Source organism: Biomphalaria glabrata, chromosome 11, assembly GCF_947242115.1.
Source record: "Biomphalaria glabrata chromosome 11, xgBioGlab47.1, whole genome shotgun sequence".
NCBI classification, from domain to species: Eukaryota; Metazoa; Mollusca; class Gastropoda; family Planorbidae; genus Biomphalaria; species Biomphalaria glabrata.
The window spans coordinates 25,665,377-25,690,089 of NC_074721.1; the positions used below are offsets into that span (position 1 = coordinate 25,665,377).

General features: G+C 37.4%; 2 protein-coding genes across 11 annotated transcripts in view; one reads left to right on the plus strand and one right to left on the minus strand.

Annotated features, from left to right (window-relative positions):
* The window catches only part of LOC106054868 (diacylglycerol kinase beta-like), a 118,352-nt gene that overhangs the window by 44,356 nt on the left and 49,283 nt on the right, over nucleotides 1–24,713 (minus strand). For 9 of the 10 annotated variants that reach the window (XM_056004690.1, XM_056004697.1, XM_056004698.1 and 6 more), the window contains exon 2: nucleotides 14,200–14,538. The exons of the other annotated variant lie outside the window; for it this stretch is intronic. In XM_056004690.1, the coding sequence (XP_055860665.1) occupies nucleotides 14,200–14,266 (67 nt within the window). In that variant the 5' untranslated portion in view covers nucleotides 14,267–14,538. The remainder of the gene's footprint in view (nucleotides 1–14,199; nucleotides 14,539–24,713) is intronic. 10 annotated transcript variants of the gene reach the window in all.
* On the plus strand, nucleotides 14,265–15,835 carry LOC129928952 (uncharacterized protein DDB_G0284459-like). Its single transcript, XM_056045555.1, has 2 exons — nucleotides 14,265–14,274; nucleotides 14,724–15,835. The coding sequence occupies exons 1-2, from the start codon at nucleotides 14,265–14,267 to the stop codon at nucleotides 15,833–15,835; spliced, it is 1,122 nt and encodes a 373-aa protein (XP_055901530.1).

Sequence of the window (24,713 nt, forward strand, 5' to 3'; positions counted from 1 at the left end):
GTATGAAGGCTTGAGATAAAAAAAGGTAATATAATTATGTAATAGTCTTAGTTTTTAGTCAAATCAAACTGAATCCTGGGGCTGGGAACATAATAGAATTGAGTTTTCAATACATGGTTAGTAGGAGAGTTGGAATCATAGCCCATGCGCTGTGTTCAAAATAACTTCCTAGTTGGGGGCGGTGGGAGGACAATGCTCTTCATTATACACAAGAGGCATGATGCACCCAAAGTGCACATTTACATGATAACAGGAGGCATGATGCACTTGAAAGTACTCACATGATAACAGGAAGCATGATGCACTCAAAAGTACTCACATGATAACAGGAGGCATGATGCACTCGAAAGTACTCAAATGATAACAGGAGGCATGATGCACTCAAAAGTACTCACATGATAACAGGAAGCATGATGCACTCAAAAGTACTCACATGATAACAGGAGGCATGATGCACTCGAAAGTACTCACATGATAACAGGAAGCATGATGCACTCAAAAGTACTCAAATGATAACAGGAAGCATGATGCACTCAAAAGTACTCAAATGATAACAGGAGGCATGATGCACTCAAAAGTACTCAAATGATAACAGGAGGCATGATGCACTCAAAAGTACTCAAATGATAACAGGAGGCATGATGCACTCGAAAGTACTCACATGATAACAGGAAGCATGATGCACTCAAAAGTACTCACATGATAACAGGAGGCATGATACACTCAAAAGTACTCAAATGATAACAGGAGGCATGATACACTCGAAAGTACTCACATGATAACAGGAGGCATGATGCACTCAAAAGTACTCATGATAACAGGAGGCATGATGCATTCATAAGTACTCATCTGATAACAGTTAAGTACAAATCAAGAAAAAATTCAACAGCTAGAAAGTGTTCTAGAGATAAACAACAAAGCAAGAAAGGAGTTTTACTAACTTAACTACAAAAACTTTGCAATCTGAAAGAGATAGTTACAAATGATACCCCTTTGGCGACTTTGGCTTTTAGACAAGCATGTTAAGTAATCGTCAACTGATCAGTTGGCTTGCTTTTAAGAAAAAAAAATCCTTGTCATTTCTGAGTCTCGAAATGTCTACATTATGGTGCCTACTTATTTGAGTAACAGATTACAAGTACATTCATTCCTACACAGAGTAAGCAGATGACTTGTATTTTCCTTGCTACAATCTAACAATGAAATCTTAGTGAACCAAAACTTGTACAGATACATTTGAAATGTAAAGATGTATCTAGAAACAAGTTGGATCATTGACTACTTAGCTGCTTAGAAAGACAGCAACAATGAAAACTAAACACTGGACTCAATACATCATGGAGTGACATTGGTTTAAAAGAAAGTCATAAGGCTCACAGATTCCATGCTTAAAGACAAGATGTAGCTGTAAACTCATGAAGTTGCTAGAAGGATGTTTCACTCCAGTTGATGGGGGTGAAAACATGTCAACAAATAGCTAATAGTTTCATCCTTTGGAAAGTTGAGAACAAGATAAACTCCAAGTGGACTGGTTGAGAACAGAAAAGTTGACACCAGTAGTGTTTGAACACTAGACATAGGTTGTATGTCTCAGCACTAATGAAGTGCCAGCATGAACAGCAAACAAACAGTGTCTGCTTCTTGATTAGGAAGAGATGCTAAACTTAAGGAAGTACGTGGGATGAGGTAAGCATGGATGACAGGCAAGATACTCTCTGACATCACGTACACACAATTCAGGCTAATGAAGAAATCTGTTCAGCTGTCAAGTGTCTCCGCAATTTTCTACAATTTGTGATGTTCATTTTAGAACTTGGAGAAAACATTCATTGTTAAGTGTTCCGGATGTTGCCATAGAAATAAACAACTATCAAGAGACAGAGTGAAGAACTAAGTCGTGACATTCTCTCCCAATATCAGTTTCAAGCTCACACGAAACAATTAACATAGAGTTTCTACCTCACATAAAACAGTCAACATAGAGTTACTAGCTCACATGAAACGATCAACACAGATTTTCTAGCTCATTTGAAACAATTAACATAGCAACAGTTTCTAGCTAAATTGAAAAAATCAACATAGCAACAGTTTTTAAGCCCATTTGAAACAATCAACATAGCAACAGTTTCTAGTTCATTTGAAACAATCAACATAGAAAAAGTTTTTAGCTCAATTGAAACAATCAACTTAGCAACAGTTTTTAAGCCCATTTGAAACAATTAACATAACAACATTTCTAGCTCAATTGAAACAATCAACATAGCAACAGTTTTTAAGCCCATTTGAAACAATCAACATAGCAACAGTTTTTAAGCCCATTTGAAACAATCAACATAGCAACAGTTTTAAACCCATTTGAAACAATCAACATAGCAACAGTTTTTAGCTGATACAAATAAAGAGAAGAACGTCTGAAATGTGTTTGTTCACTAATTGACGTCCAACTAGTAAGTCAAAAAAAGAAACTGCCAAGACAAAGAATTCTTCTATTTCTGGAGTTTTGTCCCAAGGATCAACAAGCCCAACATCTACGTCAATGACCAGAAAGATCTCAGTATGCCGTGCCACTCTGTGAGCTGGGGGTGGGGAGGATTTCTTCTTTTATTTTTTTCTAACTGGATAAAGTCTCGGTTCACATTAAAGCCCATATAGCCCCCCCCCCTCCCCAACTAACTTCCAAAATAGTGAGATTGTGTTGGACGTTTGTTTTCCTTACGTTAAGATGTCGTCTGCTCGCTGGACATCACTTTCAACACAAGACATAGTTGACAAGGCTTCAGTCACCATTCAAGTTCAAATTATCTTCTCGCTTGCACTCTCTGATTGGCTTAGCTTGGGGTTTTATTTTTCCAAATTATTTTAACGGCCCACGTTGAGAAACATAATATTGATTTGTGCTGTCTGTCTGTTCGACAAACTGTCTGTATTGTTTAGATCACAAAAACTAAACGCGTTACTTTGTACCCGACGTCATCATCGCCTGAATCATGCTGTTTCCAAACAAGTACAATGAGGTAGTGCCGAATCTCTGACCTACTTTATAAAAAGTCACGTGACTGTGGTCTTACACTTGGCAAAATCTTGTAGATCTAGATTTAGTGCTAGCCTAGATCTAGTAGACCTACTAAACAATCATAAAAATTAGTGAATTATTGTAACATACTTTTTATTACTTAAAGATGTATAGATCTAGACTATTTTCATGTTTAAATTAAAATGAAATGAATGTATTAATGTTAATTAATTTAAACAACACACCCACGTGACTGAGAAGAGATCCGGAACTACCCCATTGTACATTCGTTGACACATTTTCAATAGGTAAAGCATTATCTTTTTATCAACTGAATAAGAAAACCCTCAGGAGCCGCCTACGAGTTAGTGTTACACGAACTCCCTTCGTCACCTTGTTTTTGATGACAACTTTTCTTCTATTACATAATGATGATAAAACTTTTGACACGCTATGTGACATTATGCCAACCAAGATTTATCAGCATTTTGAGGTGTATTCGCGTTGAAATGTTTCATTTAGCTAGTGTTTCCCAAACTTTTTCCAAAACGGAACACTTCACACATTCCGAGTATTTAGCGGAACACTTTGCTTATTTATTTATTGATTATGGTGGCATACTAGTTAATTGGAACACCTATTCAGACCTCACGGCACACTAGGGTTCCGAGGAATACAGTTTGAGAAACACTGAGCTGGATAATTAATGGGAGTTTATTTAATTCGGTTCTTTTTGAAAAATAAATATCAAATATAAATCAAAATAAATATCAAAGATCTAAATGTATTATAATGGACTAAACCAATTCTCGTCACTAATTATTCTACTATTAAGGATGAGTGCAGTGATAACGCAAACCCAGTTGCTCGGAACAAAAGGTGTTGAAATAGACCAAAAATTACCTGGACACGAAATGTCAGAGAATGGACAAAGCAATGCTCGGAACAAAAAGTGTTGAAATAGACCAAAATTTACCTGGACACGAAATGTCAGAGAATGGACAAAGCAATGCTCGGAACTAAATTTACTGAAATAGACAAAGCATTACCTCGACACTCATTTTAATAACATATTGACAGTCTCTAGTTGTGGAGTTGAGTACTAGGTATTTATTGCTAAATTATGGTTCAAATATCTGGTGAGGCGTAACTGTTCTCACTAATAGGAGAAATAGCAAAGGCGAGTAACTGGCGCCTAAACCAGTTAGCTTCGGGCAGGAGGGACTTGTTAGCCTTGGCTGGCTAGCATCTAAGAAAACGAAAAACTCTGAATTCAAACCTCTGCTGCTTTGCAGGTATACCCAAACATGGGGAAAACTTCGGGAGTTAACCCTGAGTAAAAAAAAAAAAAAAAGGAGCCGGCGAACCTTTGGCAGCTTGAAGCCCATAGTGCAACACCCTGGCAGAGCCTGCAACACATAGTGCAACACCCTGGCAGAGCCTGCAACACATAGTGCAACACCCTGGCAGAGCCTGCAACACATAGTGCAACACCCTGGCAGAGCCTGCAACACATAGTGCAACACCCTGGCAGAGCCTGCAACACATAGTGCAACACCCTGGCAGAGCCTGCAACACATAGTGCAACACCCTGGCAGAGCCTGCAACACATAGTGCAACACCCTGGCAGAGCCTGCAACACATAGTGCAACACCCTGGAATAGCCTGCAACATATAGTACAACACCCTGGCAGAGCCTGCAACACATAGAACAACACCCTGGCAGAGCCTGCAACACATAGAACAACACCCTGGCAGAGCCAGCAGCACATAGTGCTACACCCTGGAATAGCCTGCAACATATAGTACAACACACTGGCAGAGCCTGCAACGCATAGAACAACACACTGGCAGAGCCTGCAGCACATAGTACTACACACTGGCAGAGCCAGCAGCACATAGTGCTACACCCTGGCAGAGCCTGCAGCACGTAGTACTACACACTGGCAGAGCCAGCAGCACATAGTGCTACACCCTGGCAGAGCCTGCAGCACATAGTACTACACACTGGCAGAGCCAGCAGCACATAGTGCTACACCCTGGCAGAGCCAGCAGCACTTAGTGCAACACCCTGGCAGAGCCTGCAACACATAGTGCAACACCCTGGAATAGCCTGCAACATATAGTACAACACCCTGGCAGAGCCTGCAACGCATAGAACAACACACTGGCAGAGCCTGCAGCACATAGTACTACACACTGGCAGAGCCAGCAGCACATAGTGCTACACCCTGGCAGAGCCTGCAGCACATAGTACTACACACTGGCAGAGCCAGCAGCACATACTGCTACACCCTGGCAGAGCCTGCAGCACATAGTACTACACACTGGCAGAGCCAGCAGCACATAGTGCTACACCCTGGCAGAGCCAGCAGCACTTAGTGCAACACCCTGGCAGAGCCTGCAACACATAGTACTACACACTGGCAGAGCCAGCAGCACATAGTGCTACACCCTGGCAGAGCCAGCAGCACTTAGTGCAACACCCTGGCAGAGCCTGCAACACATAGTACTACACACTGGCAGAGCCAGCAGCACATAGTGAAACACCCTGACAGAGCCTGCAGCACATAGTGCTACATCCTGACAGAGCCTGCAGCACACAGTGCTACACTCTGGCAGAGCCTGCGACGCTGCTGACTCTTAATGTATTGGCACTTGCCGTTTATTTGGATGCATCGGTTGCTATGGGAGAGAGGAGACTGCTGTGTGGGCGACATCGTCTCATTTCCAAGAGATGATCCATAGTCGTTTAAAGGAGGCCATAGATCATAAAAATGTCTTTGGGTGTCTGGAATGTCAGGAATGAACCCGGGACCGTCGAGATAATCAGTTCAGCACGCTAACCGCACGACCAGGCATTGCTCTTAACTTGATAACAAACTGATAACAAACTAATAGCATATTATTGATAGAGATATATTACACAATACGGCATGACATCTACCGGGTATGTACAATATGTCAGACACAATTTTAGATAATCTTTCAGCATTGATTTGTAATTGAAAAAAAAAAAAAAGAAAGAAACGAACAGATATATTGTACTTGTACTTCGATGTCTCAGCACAGTTATCAACAGAGCTATTGGCATTTTCATTTAAATGGAACTAGAATAAGGATGTAGATCTACATTCTTTACATAAACTCAACTTCCGATCTTATCTTATATAATACAGACGTTACATCAAAAAAGAAGATGATTACGTCGTACGCGTCATGCATTTAGTCATGCAAATTAACCAATGACTTAAATTCTGCCAAGTCACTGGTTTTCCTGGCTAGCTCAGGCAACACATTCCATGCTCTAATAGCACTAGGGAAGAAGGAGTATTTGTACAAATTTGTCCTAGCATATGGGACGAGGAATGTGCCTTTATCTTTGTGTCTTTCAGAGTATTTTATTAAATTTTGTTTTTGTATTTGAAGATTATGGTTCAGTGTTTTATGTATTATTGCTACTTTACTTTTGAGTCTTCTGTCCTGAAGGCTTTCTAAATTTAGTGATTTTACTAAAGGTGTTACTCTAGTCAAATGTGAATATTCGTTTGTTATGAATCGCACTGCTCTATTTTGTGTCTGTTCTAGTTTCTTAATGTTTTCTTGAGTTGAGGGGTCCCAAACAGAGGATGCATATTCTATTATTGGCCTAACCAAGGTTAAATAACATTTTAGTTTTATGTTCTTATTTGATTTATTGAAATTTCTTTTAATAAATCCTAATGCTTTGTTTGATTTTTTTGTAGTTTCATCAATATGTGGATTCCATGACAGTTTTTCATTTATTATAACACCTAGGTATTTTGCGTTTTTAGTCTGTGTTACTGGTTTGCCATGAATAAGATAAGTGGAATTAATTTGTTTTAGTTTTTTTGTTACTCTTAACAACTGACATTTTTCCGGGTGGAAAGACATGCTCCAATTTGATTCCCATTTCTGTAATTCATCTAATTCTCTTTGTAAAATATCTGTGTCTTGTGTTGTTTTTATTGTTCTATATATTATGCAATCGTCTGAAAATAATCTGACTTTTGTTCCTGAAGTAATGCAATTTGGTAAATCATTTATGTAAATTAAAAATAGTAGTGGACCCAAGACTGTTCCTTGAGGTACACCTGAGTTTACTGTTATCGGTGTTGATTTAGAACCATTTATTATTACAGTTTGTTCTCTCCCTATCAGAAAGTCTTTAATCCACTGATGCAGTGGACCATTAATGCCGAAATATTTTAATTTTTTAAGCAAACTATGGTGGTGAACTTTGTCAAAAGCCTTAGAAAAATCTAGTAAGATAGCATCTATTTGTTCACTATTATCTAAACCTTTTGAAAAATCATCAATTAGTCCTATTAGTTGTGTTTCACATGATCTATATTTCCTAAAGCCATGTTGGTATGGTGTGAGGACATTATGTTTGTCTAAGTGGTTTATGATGTTGCTACATATTATGTGTTCTAGGATTTTACATGTGATGCTGGTAAGTGATACTGGTCTGTAGTTTCCTGGGTCAGATTTTTCTCCTTTTTTAAATAGGGGGTGACATTAGCTTCTTTCCAGTCCTTTGGTACTCTGCCCTGGTTAAGTGAAGCCTGAAAGAGTATTTTGAACACTGGGGCTAGCTCATTACTTAGTTCTTTGAGTAATCTAGCTGGAATACCATCAGGTCCAGAAGCTTTATTTGGTTTGGTGTTGGCTAATAGTTTTTGAATTCCATTTTCTTGTACTACTATATCTTCTATGTTGTCTACTTGGTTCAAATTCAGTAATATGTCTTTGTCTCCTGGGGCTGAGAATGCTGATGCAAAGTATTTGTTTAGAATGTTTGCTTTAGTTTCATTATCATTATGTATTATGTTATGTTCATCTTTTAATGGCGCTACGCCTGTTCCGATTTAGCACTCTTAAGATCTATATCTACTAGATCTAGATCTAAAATTGAAATAATTTAGATGTAATTTAGATTAGATTTAGTAAAACCAAGTACATCGCAATGACAAGAGACAATCAAACAGAGGGACAACATATCAAAATCAAAGACCACGAATTTGAAAACGTCCAAACTTTCAAATATCTAGGAAGTACTATTAATTTCAAAAATGACCTACTAACAGAAATAAAGGAAAGAATAGCAGGAGGCAACAGGGCATTTTTATAGCACCCACCATTTACTTAAGAGCAAAACAATTTCAAGGAAAACCAAGAAAATAATATACAAAACCATAATAAGACCAGCAGCAATGTATGGAAGTGAGACCTGGACACTGACTAAGACATCTGAAAACTTACTTAATATTTGTGAAAGAAAAATTCTTAGGAAAATCTATGGTGCCATACAGGATGAAACAGGGTGGAGGACAAGCACTAACCATGAGATAGATCAATTGTATGAAGACCCACCAATAGTGACGGAAATAAAAAAGAACAGACTACGTTGGGCAGGTCACCTTGAAAGAATGTCAGACAACAGAGGAGCGAAAATCGTATACAGGCAAAAACCAAAAGGCAGGCGACCCAAAGGCAGACCCCGAATGCGATGGATTGACGATGTGGAAGCAGATCTGAAGCAGCTTGGGGTTAGGGCGTGAAGACGAAAGGCACAGGAGAGATCTGAATGGAAGGATGTGTTAAAACAGGCCAGAGCCCTCCATGGGCTGTAGCGCCACTGGGACGGATGGATGGATTAGATTTATGAAAAAAAAAACCTAGATAGCCTATCAATAGACTGAATGCAACATTAAATTTAAACATAGTAGATTAGTTTTAGTATATTATAACATTGCAATATTGATCTAGACGTTTGGAAATCAAAACATACACTTTAAGTCTAGGAATTGAAATTCTATATCTTGATATAGTCTATATAAGTCTAAAATAGACCTAGAATTTCTTGATCTAGAATCTACAATGATTTTAATTAGTATATAAATCAAGATCTAGTTTAAAAAATCTAGATATACTGTAAATAAATCTAGATGTGGTTTTAAAAAAATCTAGATTAGATCTAAATCTAGCTATTATGTCTTTTTTTGTAAAATACGAGTCAGATAACGAGGTTAAATAAATATTACTATACCGAATTATTTTAGCATTTTATTTGAAGAATTCATTCCATATGACGTCAAAGGAAAAAAATCCACTACGTCACACGGCAAAGTTAGACTAAAAAATGTCTTTATCTATAGGCCTACGAGCAATTTATCGAGAGTTCATAGACAGTGGTGCACCGAGTGAGTTCTTTTAGCATTTCATTTTAAGAATTAATTCCATATGACGCCAAAGGTTAAAAAAAAAATCCACTACGTCACACGCCCTAGTTAGACTAAAAAATGTTTTCATCAATACGAGCCATTTATCTAGTGTTCATAGACATTGGTGCAACAAGTGAGTTCTTTTAGCCTTTCATTTCCATATGACGTCAAAGGAAAAAATTCCATTACGTCACAATGGGCTAGTAACAAAAAATGTTTTTATTAACACGAGAAATTTAACGAGGGATCATTGTCATTTATGCACAGAGTTCTAATAGAATTCAATTAAAGATATTATATATATATATATATATATATATATATATATATATATATATATATATATATATATATATATATATATACATTATATATATTATATACATATTAGAATTGAAGCCTCATTTTCTGTGCGTTTTGTCTGTCAGTCTGTCTGTCGGTCATGTTAATATTAATAAAAAAAAACTAAAAGCTATTGAAAATTTGATTAACCTTTCATTTTCATTCCGAAACATTGCAATAGTTTTAAGTATGTATACTAGACTGTTCGGATGTTTGTATATATAGGGAGAGGAAAAGAGAATACCAAATAAATCTAATACCGTTAATAAAATTTTTGAAAATTAGATGTACCATAGCCTTGTGGAGAGATTTTCATACAATACTTTGGTGTTAGGGAGTTGTTTTCCTTAAAAAAAAATCGGAACATAATATTAATGATACTTAGATTTTAAAACGTTTTAGCTAGAAAATTAAATGTAATGTACGACAGAAGTGCGATTTTACATAAATAGAGTTAGAATGTTTTTTTCAGAATAATCCAGAACAACCGATATTCGTTAATGAGAAGAAGATTATTTGTTTTATTTATTAGAAGAAGGATTTCAAACAATTAGGAGATTTTTCATATAAAATTCAGAATAATTTTGGCGACGATTTGTTATAAAATTTAAGTAATGTAGGTTGATTTCTTTTTCAAAATCAAATCCGGAGCATTCTTTACAGATTAAAAAAAAAAACAAAACAACTTCTGTTATGTTTCAGCAAGGAAATTCAATGTAAAATAAGTCTAAAAAGTGATTTAAATAGTCGTTTCTAGTAAATTACTTTATTATTTTAAAATCCTGAACAACTATTGTCGATATTTTTGAAGAAAAAAAAAGTCATTTGACATAAATTTGTTTTAAGTTGAAAATACGGAACAATGGGATATCGATAATTAAACTATAGTGACTTATTGTCCAAGATTATAAGAGTAATGTAAGTCAATGATGCTATTTCAAATAATCATTGGACATAATTCTTTTTTTGATAAAACAATTTCCGGAACAATTTTATAGTTAATGAAATATACGTCAGTATAGAGATTTTCATTTAGCATCAATATGCTATTTAAATAAAAAAAATCCGGGACGTTTAAGCATGGAAATTAAATGTAATATAAGTTAGAAGAGCAAACAAACATTCATTGGCATTAATTTGTTTTCACAAAAACATCCGGAACAATCTATTATAGATACTTAAAACTATTAATATGTTTCGGAAGGAACATTAAAGGTTAAGTCAGATTTTCAATAGCTTTTAGAGTTTTCTTTTTTATCTAAACGTGACGGACTGACAGACAAAACGCACAAAAAATAAGCGTCTTTATATAAAATTAGACAAATATTACCCACGGCCCGGGGGTCTTCATTTGCGTATCACTGTCGATATATCAAATAAGCAAATTTACGACAGTCACAGAGAGTGTTTTGTAATCAATAAAACGAAATAATAATGTTATAAGTAAAGCGAATTCGTGAATGTGAAAAATAGTATGAATGAAGCTATCAAAATAGCCAATCGACCTAACTCCATTTTTTTTTCAAATAAAAACATTTGCTTGTAGGCCTACATATATTTGATTAAAATATGAAATGAATAGACTTAATTTTGTATGTTCATATGTTAAAGTATAAAGTAGATCTTGAGTTAGACGTAGATCTAGATCTAGACTAATCTAGAGTTAAATATTGGCTTGGAGAGTTAATTCTGCGCTGCGAGAAGGCTTTGCTCTGCACATGCGTGACCTTTTTTATACGCGATTCATGAATGAATATATCTCAATACGGCTTCGCTGCTTTAGCGAACGAATATATGAAAAATGCTTTAGAAAAACCAAATTTGAATGTTAATTTGATTAAAATATGAAATGAATGGACTATAATTAATTTGTTCATGTGTTTAATTATAAAACTATCTTTGCGAAGAGAAGTTGTATCATCTAACAGTGGAATTATAGTTTTAGACCTAGGAATAGAGAGATGTGACACATTTCGCGTAATGTCTAATGAAATAATGTTCGTCAGGAATTCTAAATTCGCAAATATAAGGAACGAATTTATGTAAAAATGCATTTGAAACACACATTTGAAGCTCAATTTTATTAAATAATGAAATCAATAGACTATATTTTGTATTTTCACGTGTCAAAGTAAAAAACTATCTGCGCAAAGTGTAGTTTCTAAAATTAGATCTAATCTAGATCCTTTCCATCTTTTCATGAAGTTATATTGCTTTTATAGAGTTGGTCAACTTTTTTTTTTGAGGGTCTTAAGTTTGTTTTAGGGCTACAATACATACACTACGGTCTAAGTTAGTACCCAAGGAACATTTCTGCCAAGTTTTATCAAGATTGTTCAAACGGTTTTGATTTCTATTCGTAACATACATACATATGCCTTACTTTCTACTTTATATAATAGATAAAAATAAATAAAATCTGATTATTTAAAACTTTTTGAGGGAACTAGTTTCGTATCATGTCTTGCCGCTACTAGTCACGCTACTGCATGAAAGTCGCTGCATAAAAAGTCCATTTTTAAAAAATGTGCGGGATATTTACATACAAAGTACATTCTTAGCCTTTATAAACAAACAAAAACGTTTTCTTTTAATTTTAGCAGCTAGTTGACCAGAAAAGACACCTATAATTAATATTTATATTTGTTGTGAACATTTCTTGTACATTTTATAAATATACTAGCCTGACATTAGGCCTACCCGCGGCCTGCGGGTCTAAGTTTGTGTTTACTAATCTAGTGGATTGGATTTAAATGTATGTTAAACGTAGCTAATGATACTTTCAAGTTTTTTCTCTTTCGCTACGAAAATAAAATTAGTTTTGCGAAAATGGATTTACCCGAAGCCGATACATACATATCTATTAAAAACGAAAAGAGCGATAGCTTTGTTAAATGAATGGGATTATAAAGTGAACAATTAAACGAAATAATTTTTAGTACGCGATTCATGAATGAATATAGATCTAGGCCTATCTCAACCCGGCTTCGCAGCTTTCGTAACGAATGCAGTCTATTAAAAATGCTTTAGAAAACCAAATTTGAATGTTTATTTGATCAAAATATGAAATGAATGGACTATAATTAATATGTTCATGTGTTAAAGTATAAAACTATCTGTGCTAAGAGAAGGTTTATCATCTTAGAGTTGAATTAGAGTTTTAGATCTAGGGATACCGAAAAAAAAATAAAAAAATGTCGTTCTTTGTTAACATATTGTAACATTACCTCCCTTACATTTATGTAATTGTTTTAGAATTGGTGTATTTTTATGAAAAAATATCTTGCGTAATTAATTTTATAAATTAAACGGTTTGCTTTTAGAAAACCTAAAGTATATGTTGCACCTACCCTTTTCAAGCGGCATCGCATGGTGAAATAATATTTTTTCTTTTCTAGTTTTCGAGATCTGAGTGTGACAGACGGACATTTTGCACAAACCTAATAGCGACTTTTCCCTTTACGGGGGCCGCTAAAAGAGGTCTCTGAAATAATTAATCGTTTTCACTCTACCGCCTCTCCCTTTTTCCGACGAAAACATGACTGTTAAAACAGATTTAATAGAATAGTCAATTATGGCGACAGTCTATGTCATTGCGAATGAATTTGTCATAATTATTTGAAGAAAGACTTTGTTTTAGAAAATTTAGAATTCATGAGAATTTTAAGCATAAGAGTAATAATTGAGACGAGGTTTGAACCCAAACATTTTTTTCCCAGTCACCTTTTCTTAATTTTTTTACTTAGTCTGAGATTTTTTATTTTAATTTTTTTATAACTACTTTGGGACTATAATTTATACTTGAATCAAAAAAAAAAAAAAAAAGACACCAAATTGAGAGTAAAATCGAATTGGTAAACTTTATTTCTCCTCCCTCTTCCGAATTATTTGATTTCTTGTTCAGAGCTTTGAATGATAGTTCTGTAACAAAATGAAGTTACAAACAGGAGTATCGAACACTTACAAATTAACGACTTTTCAAATATTATTTTTCGTATAAATATTTTTTTCGGCGGGACCCTCAAAGCTTTAATCTAAATTATTTGTTCACTATGTGGAGTTTCTTTTCTTTTCAAGGACCAAATCGGTTGTGTCACAATGTAGTTTAGGCCTATACATTCAGAATAGAATATTTTTCAAGTAAAAACATGATTCAAAATGTCTCAAAAAAAACAGACATTCTAAGGAGCATCTGGCCATCGTTCTGTTTACGTCTTACGCTGATCAAAGCAGGCAGACTACTAGAGGTCTCGCTTAACATGAAGATAATAGTACGAGAAATACGCTTAATAAAGATATACTGAACTTACTTGTAGCCTTGTATGTCAGTCATACTTCAGTATTTTATTTTAATTTTACTTAAATTGTCCTGCCTTTATTACTAAGATGAATAATGAATTTCAGATGTCAGGAGAATGCGTTTCTGCAGTGAAGAATGCAAGAAACCTCCCCCAGTCGTCTAGAGCCCCCTAGCTGTCAAGAGAAAGGCCACCAATGTAACTTAAATTGCAATATAGACTTTTTTGTTGTTTTTTTTTTCTGATATATATGTATTTATGTATGTGTGTGTGCTAAGGAAAAACAAAGAGTACTTACATGACGTGTACTCTTGGAGCTGGTGGAACTCCGTGGGACTCAGTTTCTGCCACTGCAGGAGCGACATGATGAAAGGTTTGTTGGAAACGACGGGGGGCTAACTCGAGCCAGTATTGGAGAGTTAACCCCCTTCAGGTGAGGTATGTGACCTGAAACATGGACTAGACAAGGTCCAGAATGTAATATTCCAGCATGAAGCCAGCAAAGAGTGTTAGCCTCGCGCTGGGAGCATCTCCTCAGACGGAACTGGTAACTTCAAGCTACTACCTCAGACAGACACACATACAAGATGGCAGCCTCTTGAACGAAGCTGGATGTGTTTAGTGAGCTGATTGAAGTCTGGAATAAAACAAGTGGCTAGTGTAAACATCAAAGTTTGTCTTTATTAGTATGTGTAGGATTGGATCTGTAAATACAAGTAAATAGTGTATCCCCATATATAAACCTACACAACACGAGACAAACAGACCAGGACCAGAGACTATAAAGATACAACACAACAAGAGACAAACACATCAGAACAGGAGGCTATAATGATAAAACACGAGACAAACACATCAGGACAGGAGGCTATAATGATAAAACACGAGACAAACACATCAGGACAGGAGGCTATAATGATAAAACACGAGACAAACACATCAGAACAGGAGGCTATAATGATAAAACACGAGACAAACACATCAGGACAGGAGGCTATAATGATAAAACACGAGACAAACACATCAGGACAGGAGGCTATAATGATAAAACACGAGACAAACACATCAGGACAGAAGGCTATAATGATAAAACACGAGACAAACACATCAGAACAGGAGGCTATAATGATAAAACACGAGACAAACACATCAGGACAGGAGGCTATAATGATAAAACACGAGACAAACACATCAGAACAGGAGGCTATAATGATAAAACACGAGACAAACACATCAGGACAGGAGGCTATAATGATAAAACACGAGACAAACACATCAGGACAGGAGGCTATAATGATAAAACACGAGACAAACACATCAGGACAGGAGGCTATAATGATAAAACACGAGACAAACACATCAGGACAGGAGGCTATAATGATAAAACACGAGACAAACACATCAGAACAGGAGGCTATAATGATAAAACACGAGACAAACACATCAGGACAGGAGGCTATAATGATAAAACACGAGACAAACACATCAGAACAGGAGGCTATAATGATAAAACACGAGACAAACACATCAGGACAGGAGGCTATAATGATAAACCACGAGACAAACACATCAGAACAGGAGGCTATAATGATAAAACACGAGACAAACACATCAGGACAGGAGGCTATAATGATAAAACACGAGACAAACACATCAGGACAGGAGGCTATAATGATAAAACACGAGACAAACACATCAGGACAGAAGGCTATAATGATAAAACACGAGACAAACACATCAGGACAGGAGGCTATAATGATAAACCACGAGACAAACACATCAGAACAGGAGGCTATAATGATAAAACACGAGACAAACACATCAGAACAGGAGGCTATAATGATAAAACAAAACAAGAGACAAACACACCAGGGCCAGAGACTATAACAATACAACGCAACAAGAGACAAACACACCAGGGCCAGAGACTATAACAATACAGCGCAACAAGAGGCAAACACACCAGGGCCAGAGACTATAATAATACAACACAACAAGAGACAAACACACCAGGACCTGAGACTATAACAATATAACACAACAAGAGACAAACACACCAGGGCCAGAGACTATAACAATACAACACAACAACAGACAAACACACCAGGGCCAGAGACTATAACAATACAACACAACAAGAGACAAACACACCAGGGCGTAATCATCTTCTTTTTTGAAGTAACGTCTGTATTATATAAGATAAGAAAGGGCCATAACAAGAGACAAACACACCGGGGCCATAACAAGAGACAAACACACCAGGGCCTGAGACTATAACAATATAACACAACAAGAGACAAACACACCAGGGCCAGAGACTATAACAATACAACACAACAAGAGACAAACACACCAGGGCCTGAGACTATAATGATACAATACAACAAGAGACAAATCACGAGGACAGGGATAGCACAGCGCAACAAGCAAAACACACACACAATGTGCCAAGAGACCAAAACAAAACAATTGGACATGGGATAAACTTAAAAGGGCGAACAGAGAAGCAAAACAAGTGGTTATTATGACAAAATAAAAGGCTGTCTGGTCATGTGGTATGCGCTTGGGACAGTCGTCTCGATGGTCCCGGGTTTGAACCCTGCCTGTCGCCATTCCTGCGGGAGATTTGTAATAAACTTCAATTCTTAAGGACTAGGAGCTAAATGAACACAACAGTACAAGCAACCACCATTAGAGGACAAGATAAAACGGACTCCGCGAGTTATACTAGACAGTCTCAGATAAACAATGAGAGCCGTTGTCTAATAAGATAAAACCCCATTCACTGTCCACAATACAAGTCTGACAAGACTGACCGATTCAGTCAATGTTTTTTTGCTATCATATTCTCCAGAGATATCCAGTCGTATAAAATGGCTTAGTTTGTCCCTAGGCAACTAAAAAGGTAGAACCTAGCAGTACATAATGCTTGATGAAATGTGACACACAGTTGACTTTGTCATCCATGAAGCTAAACGTTGTACTTCATAATAACCAGACAATGGAGTCAAACTCAACCAGAGTATAAAGTTCAACTCTAGGACTGCCATTAGCCACCAGCATACTATTCCAGGAAACTCTGGTCAAGAAATATGATTCTGTCACGCAGCCCCTGGACACACTTAGAGGACAAAACAAAAACATAATGCCCCCAGTCTGTTTCAATTTTACCACGGGGATTCTCAATATTTTGGTACATCTTCGCAGTTAATGTTCAATGTTCCATCGCACTGAAGTCCCCAGTACACTTTATGTACACTTACAATGTCCAGTAGATTTCCCAGCTGAAGTGTGCGCGTTACTTAAAACAAATATGATACAAAACGATTATTTTGACAATATTTGTTTATTTTCCTCAGCATACGTAAATCTCTATCTACTTCAAATCAGATCAGAAAAAAAATGTTTCATTTGATGTTGAAAACAAGGAAAGGCTTTAGTTCAACACTATTTCTGTGCTAAAACAACGCTGTGACTGGGCAATAACTAGATCTAGGTCACCAGTCGGAAGAGAATTTCACCTAATGACTATTTCGACAAGATTGTCAGATAAAGAAAACCGTACAGGTCAATGTGTGGATCAGCTGCTTAGGGAGTGGAAAGAAGAAACAAATCTCAATGTCATGTACATCAGTGAAGAGGGAGATCATCCATCTATCAATTGTGAATATCTGTAAACAGATGCTACATTTTAGATATGCTAGTTCTCTAGATGTGACCGACTGTCTCTGTGAATGTCTGTAAACAGATGCTACATTTTAGATATGCTAGTTCTCTAGATGTGACCGACTGTCTCTGTGAATGTCTGTAAGCAGATGCTACATTTTAGATATGCTAGTTCTCTAGATGTGACCGACTGTCTCTGTGAATGTCTGTAAGCAGATGCTACATTTTAGATATGCTAGTTCTCTAGATGTGACCGACTGTCTCTGTGAATGTCTGTAAACAGATGCTACATTTTAGATATGCTAGTTCTCTAGATGTGACCGACTGTCTCTGTGAATATCTGTAAACAGATGCTACATTTTAGATATGCTAGTTCTCTAGATGTGACCGACTGTCTCTGTGAATGTCTGTAAGCAGATGCTACATTTTAGATATGCTAGTTCTCTAGATGTGACCGACTATCTCTGTGAATGTCTGTAAGCAGATGCTACATTTTAGATATGCTAGTTCTCTAGATGTGACCGACTGTCTCTGTGAATGTCTGTAAACAGATGCTACATTTTAGATATGCTAGTTCTCTAGATGTGACCGACTGTCTCTGTGAATGTCTGTAAGCAGATGCTACATTTTAGATATGCTAGTTCTCTAGATGTGACCGACTGTCTCTGTGAATATCTGTAAGCAGATGCTACATTTTAGATATGCTAGTTCTCTAGATGTGACCGACTGTCTCTGTGAATATCTGTAAGCAGATGCTACATTTTAGATATGCTAGTTCTCTAGATGTGACCGACTGTCTCTGTGAATGTCTGTAAACAGATGCTACATTTTAGATATGCTAGTTCTCTAGATGTGACCGACTGTCTCTGTGAATGTCTGTAAGCAGATGCTACATTTTAGATATGCTAGTTCTCTAGATGTGACCGACTGTCTCTGTGAATATCTGTAAGCAGATGCTACATTTTAGATATGCTAGTTCTCTAGATGTGACCGACTGTCTCTGTGAATATCTGTAAGCAGATGCTACATTTTAGATATGCTAGTTCTCTAGATGTGACCGACTGTCTCTGTGAATGTCTGTAAGCAGATGCTACATTTTAGATATGCTAGTTCTCAAGATGTGACCAACAGTCTCAAACGTAAGGAGATCGTCCGTCCGTTCCTATGAAAATGTACGAGTCGAAAGTGAATCGAAGATCAGGACGTGTCAGTAGGTCAGTCTACACTAGAAGTGTTCAGTTTTCAAACTCAAAACGTTTCAGAATATCACAGAGAAAAAGCGTACACACGTTTCTACATGTGTTTCATATATCAGACATGTGTTTCATATACAAGACAAGTTTCAGATACTAGCCATGTGTTTAAGTTACAAAACATTTATTTCACGTACTAGACATATGTTTAGGTACTAGAAACATGTGGTTCTGTAACTGGACATGTTCCGTTACTGGAATGTGTTTCAGGTACCAGGCAGGTGTTTCAGTAACTGGACATCAGTTTCAGATACCGGACATGTGTTTCAGTTACTGGACAAGTGTTTCAGATACTAGCCTTCAGATACTATGTTTATGTTTCTTATAAACACGACTTGGGTTTTATAAATAAGACCGGTGTTTTAGATACAAGACCTGTGTTTTATATAACTAGATACTAGACCCGTGTTTCAGTTACAAACAATGTGTTTCGGTTACTAGACATGTGTTTCAGTTACTAGACATGTGTTTCAGTTACTAGACACGTGTTTCAGTTATTAGACGTGTTTCAGTTACTAGACATGTGTTTCAGTTACTAGACATGTGTTTCAGTTACTAGACATGTGTTTCAGTTACAAACAATGTATTTCAGATAGAAGGCATATGTTTCGGTTACTAGACATTCCATAAAGAAAGTCTGTTACAAGAAATGCATTCCAGAAAAAAAGTCTGTTACAAGATATGCATTCCAGAAAGAATGTCTGTTACAACACATGCATTCCAGAAAGAATGTCTGTTACAAGATATGCATTCCAGAAAAAAAGTCTGTTACAAGATATGCATTCCAGAAAAAAAGTCTGTTACAAGATATGCATTCCAGAAAGAATGTCTGTTACAAGATATGCATTCCAGAAAGAAAGTCTGTTACAAGACATGCATTCCAGAAAGAAAGTCTGTTACAAGATATGCATTCCAGAAAGAATGTCTGTTACAAGATATGCATTCCAGAAAAAAAGTCTGTTACAAGATATGCATTCCATAAAGAAAGTCTGTTACAAGACATGCATTCCAGAAAGAATGTCTGTTACAAGACATGCATTCCAGAAAGAAAGTCTGTTACAAGACATGCATTCCAGAAAGAAAGTCTGTTACAAGACATGCATTCCAGAAAGAAAGTCTGTTACAAGACATGCATTCCAGAAAAAAAGTCTGTTACAAGACATGCATTCCAGAAAGAAAGTCTGTTACAACACATGCATTCCAGAAAGAAAGTCTGTTACAAGACATGCATTCCAGAAAGAATGTCTGTTACAAGACATGCATTCCAGAAAAAAAGTCTGTTACAAGACATGCATTCCAGAAAGAAAGTCTGTTACAAGACATGCATTCCAGAAAGAAAGTCTGTTACAACACATGCATTCCAGAAAGAAAGTCTGTTACAACACATGCATTCCAGAAAGAAAGTCAGCTACAAAAATTTCTTCCAGAAAGTAACTCCGTGAGTCACTGCTAGGTCATCTTGTTCCCGTGAACATCTTTCATATTTCCACTGATTGATATCCACTATAAAATTGCTAGACACCTGGACCTCCAAGGCCTGGCATAAGTTGGAAATGGTTAAATTTGATATTTATCAAATTAGCGAAAAAGAACCAGTCATTTATTCTTATACTTAAAAAAAAACAATGTATTTATATAGAAAAACGCTTCTGATTCTATCTTACTTAATGTGTATCAAGTGTTTGAATAGCAGTCTAACAGTTTACCTGGCACAGTGAGCAGTCAAATAGTTCACCAGACACTTTGAGCAGTCAAACAGTTCACCAGACACTTTGAGCAGTCAAACAGTTCACCAGACACTATGTGCAGTCAAACAGTTCACCAGACACTATGTGCAGTCAAACAGTTAACCAGACACTATGTGCAGTCAAACAGTTCACCAGACACTTTGAGCACTAAACAGTTCACCAGACACTTTGAGCAGTCAAACAGTTAACCAGACACTATGAGCAGTCAAACAGTTCACCAGACACTTTGAGCAGTCAAACAGTTCACCAGACACTATGTGCAGTCAAACAGTTCACCAGACACTTTGAGCAGTCAAACAGTTCACCAGACACTTTGAGCAGTCAAACAGTTCACCAGACACTTTGAGCAGTCAAATAGTTCACCAGACACTTTGAGCACAAAACAGTTTACCAGACACTATGTGCAGTCAAACAGTTCACCAGACACGTTGAGCAGTCAAACAGTTCACCAGACACTTTGAGCAGTCAAACAGTTCACCAGACACTTTGAGCACTAAACAGTTAACCAGACACTATGAGCAGTCAAACAGTTCACCAGACACTTTGAGCAGTCAAACAGTTCACCAGACACTATGAGCATTCAAACAGTTCACCAGACACTATCTGCAGTCAAACAGTTCACCAGACACTTTGAGCAGTCAAACAGTTCACCAGACACTTTAAGCAGTCAAACAGTTCAACAGACACTTTGAGCAGTCAAATAGTTCACCAGACACTTTGAGCACAAAACAGTTTACCAGACACTATGTGCAGTCAAACAGTTCACCAGACACGTTGAGCAGTCAAACAGTTCACCAGACACTTTGAGCAGTCAAACAGTTCACCAGACACTTTGAGCACTAAACAGTTAACCAGACACTATGAGCAGTCAAACAGTTCACCAGACACTTTGAGCAGTCAAACAGTTCACCAGACACTATGAGCATTCAAACAGTTCACCAGACACTATCTGCAGTCAAACAGTTCACCAGACACTTTGAGCAGTCAAACAGTTCACCAGACACTATGTGCAGTCAAATAGTTCACCAGACACTATGTGCAGTCAAACAGTTAACCAGACACTATGTGCAGTCAAACAGTTCACCAGACACTTTGAGCACTAAACAGTTCACCAGACACTTTGAGCAGTCAAACAGTTAACCAGACACTATGAGCAGTCAAACAGTTCACCAGACACTTTGAGCAGTCAAACAGTTAACCAGACACTATGAGCAGTCAAACAGTTCACCAGACACTTTGAGCAGTCAAACAGTTCACCAGACACTATGTGCAGTCAAACAGTTCACCAGACACTTTGAGCAGTCAAACAGTTCACCAGACACTTTGAGCAGTCAAACAGTTCACCAGACACTTTGAGCAGTCAAACAGTTCACCAGACACTATGAGCATTCAAACAGTTCACCAGACACTATCTGCAGTCAAACAGTTCACCAGACACTATGAGCAGTCAAACAGTTCACCAGACACTATGAGCAATCAAACAGTTCACCAGACACTATGTGCAGTCAAACAGTTCACCAGACACTTTGAGCAGTCAAACAGTCCACCAGACACTATTTGCAGTCAAACAGTCCACCAGACACTATGTGCAGTAAAACAATCCACCAGACACTATGTGCAGTCAAACAGTTCACCAGACACTATGAGCAGTCAAACAGTTAACCAGACACTATGAGTAGTCAAACAGTTCACCAGACACTATGTGCAGTCAAACAGTTCACCAGACACTTTGAGCAGTCAAACAGTTCACCAGACACTATGAGCAGTCAAACAGTTCACCAGACACTTTGAGCAGTCAAACAGACTAACAGTGTATCAAGTTTGTCAGTAATTTCACAATTCAGCAGGCCCAGCTTGTGGATCAACATCAGACAAGATTTATTGTTAGACAACGATAGGAACGTCACTGCATTTACTCGACTTCATGAACATTGTAACAGGACTAATAGCACATGTACATGTCTTGAAGCATAGTGTGTAATGCAACAGATAGGACCATAAGTACCCATAAGTACATACTTTGGGTAACAAATCAGATAGTAATACAGGTGCATGCAAGTGTCTTTTAAGACACAGGCAAGTTGCTGAATGTAGCGACATTGAGATATACCCTATTGTGTGACTTAAAGACAGCTGACATTCTCTATGGTGTGACTTAAACAGATTCAGAAATACTCTGTGGTCAACTGTGGTGTGACTTAAACTCATGCAGACACTATGTGGTGAGCAGAAATACTCTATGGTGTGACTTAAACGCAGACATATTCTATAATGTGACTTAAACAAAATGCATACATACCCTGTGATGTGACTAAACGCAGACATACTCTATAATGCAGACATATATAGTGTGAGCAGACATACTCTGTGGTGTGAGTTAAATTCAGACTTATTCTGTGGTGTGACTTAAACACATGTACACATATATGGTGACATAAACAAAATGCAGACGTTCTCGGTCATGTGACTTTTAACAAATGCAGACATGCTGATGATTTCAACCACTGCAGATAATGCAGAGCTGTTCCGTTGAGTAATGAGGCAATGATCACTTGAATGAAGCGCATAACGAAACAAAGTCTCCCTGTGGGGGCGTCATAGAAGCATTGAGACAATATGTGTGTGTGTGTGGGAGAGAGAAAGTACAACTCTAACAAGAGTGTGTGCAGGAAGCATTGAGACACTATATGTGTGTGAGAGAAAGTACAACTCTAACAAGAGTGTGTGCAGGAAGCATTGAGACACTATATGTGTGTGAGAGAAAGTACAACTCTAACAAGAGTGTGTGCAGGAAGCATTGAGACACTATATGTGTGTGAGAGAAAGTACAACTCTAACAAGAGTGTGTGCAGGAAGCATTGAGACACTATATGTGTGTGAGAGAAAGTACAACTCTAACAAGAGTGTGTGCAGGAAGCATTGAGACACTAATGTGTGTGAGAGAGAGAAAGTACAACTCTAACAAGAGTGTGTGCAGGAAGCATTGAGACACTAATGTGTGTGAGAGAGAGAAAGTACAACTCTAACAAGAGTGTGTGCAGGAAGCATTGAGACACTAATGTGTGTGAGAGAGAGAAAGTACAACTCTAACAAGAGTGTGTGCAGGAAGCATTGAGACACTAATGTGTGTGAGAGAGAGAAAGTACAACTCTAACAAGAGTGTGTGCAGGAAGCATTGAGACACTATATGTGTGTGAGAGAGAGAAAGTACAACTCTAACAAGAGTGTGTGCAGGAAGCATTGAGACACTATATGTGTGTGGGAGAAAGTACAACTCTAACAAGAGTGTGTGCAGGAAGCATTGAGACAATATATGTGTGTGGGAGAGAGAAAGTACAACTCTAACAAGAGTGTGTGCAGGAAGCATTGAGACACTATATATATGTGTGTGGGAGAGAGAAAGTACAACTCTAACAAGAGTGTGTGGGAGAGAGAAAGTACAACTCTAACAAGAGTGTGTGGGAGAGAGAAAGTACAACTCTAACAAGAGTGTGTGGGAGAGAGAAAGTACAACTCTAACAAGAGTGTGTGGGAGAGAGAAAGTACAACTCTAACAAGAGTGTGTGGGAGAGAGAAAGTACAACTCTAACAAGAGTGTGTGGGAGAGAGAAAGTACAACTCTAACAAGAGTGTGTGGGAGAGAGAAAATACAACTCTAACAAGAGTGTGTGGGAGAGAGAAAGTACAACTCCAACAAGAGTGTGTGCAGGTTATGTTCGAGGAGGCAGGAGGTAGGCGGCTGGCTGGTCTCAATTCTGACTCAATTCTGAACCTGTCTGAATGTTTACACAATTAGCAGGAAGCTAGACAATTGAGACAAACCAATCAAATCACTGCAATTCACTCGGCGTATGACCTGTAAGGAAATAACTCAAAAGAGTGGAAGATTTCTTAACAAAAAGAAAGAAACGATTAGAGTATGACTCAACACCGCCCGGTTCAAACAGTAGGGAAGGGACAATTACGTAGGGGCCTAGCTCATAAGCTGGAATCATACTAAAGGTTGCGGACATCTAGACAGAAGTGGTCTTCATAAACATATTTTATAGTTGCTCTAGTTACTTAATGCACACACAGGCTAACATTCGAACTTTCAAAAGAGAGAAAGAGAAAGGGAAAGAGAGAGAGAGAAAGGGAAAGAGAGA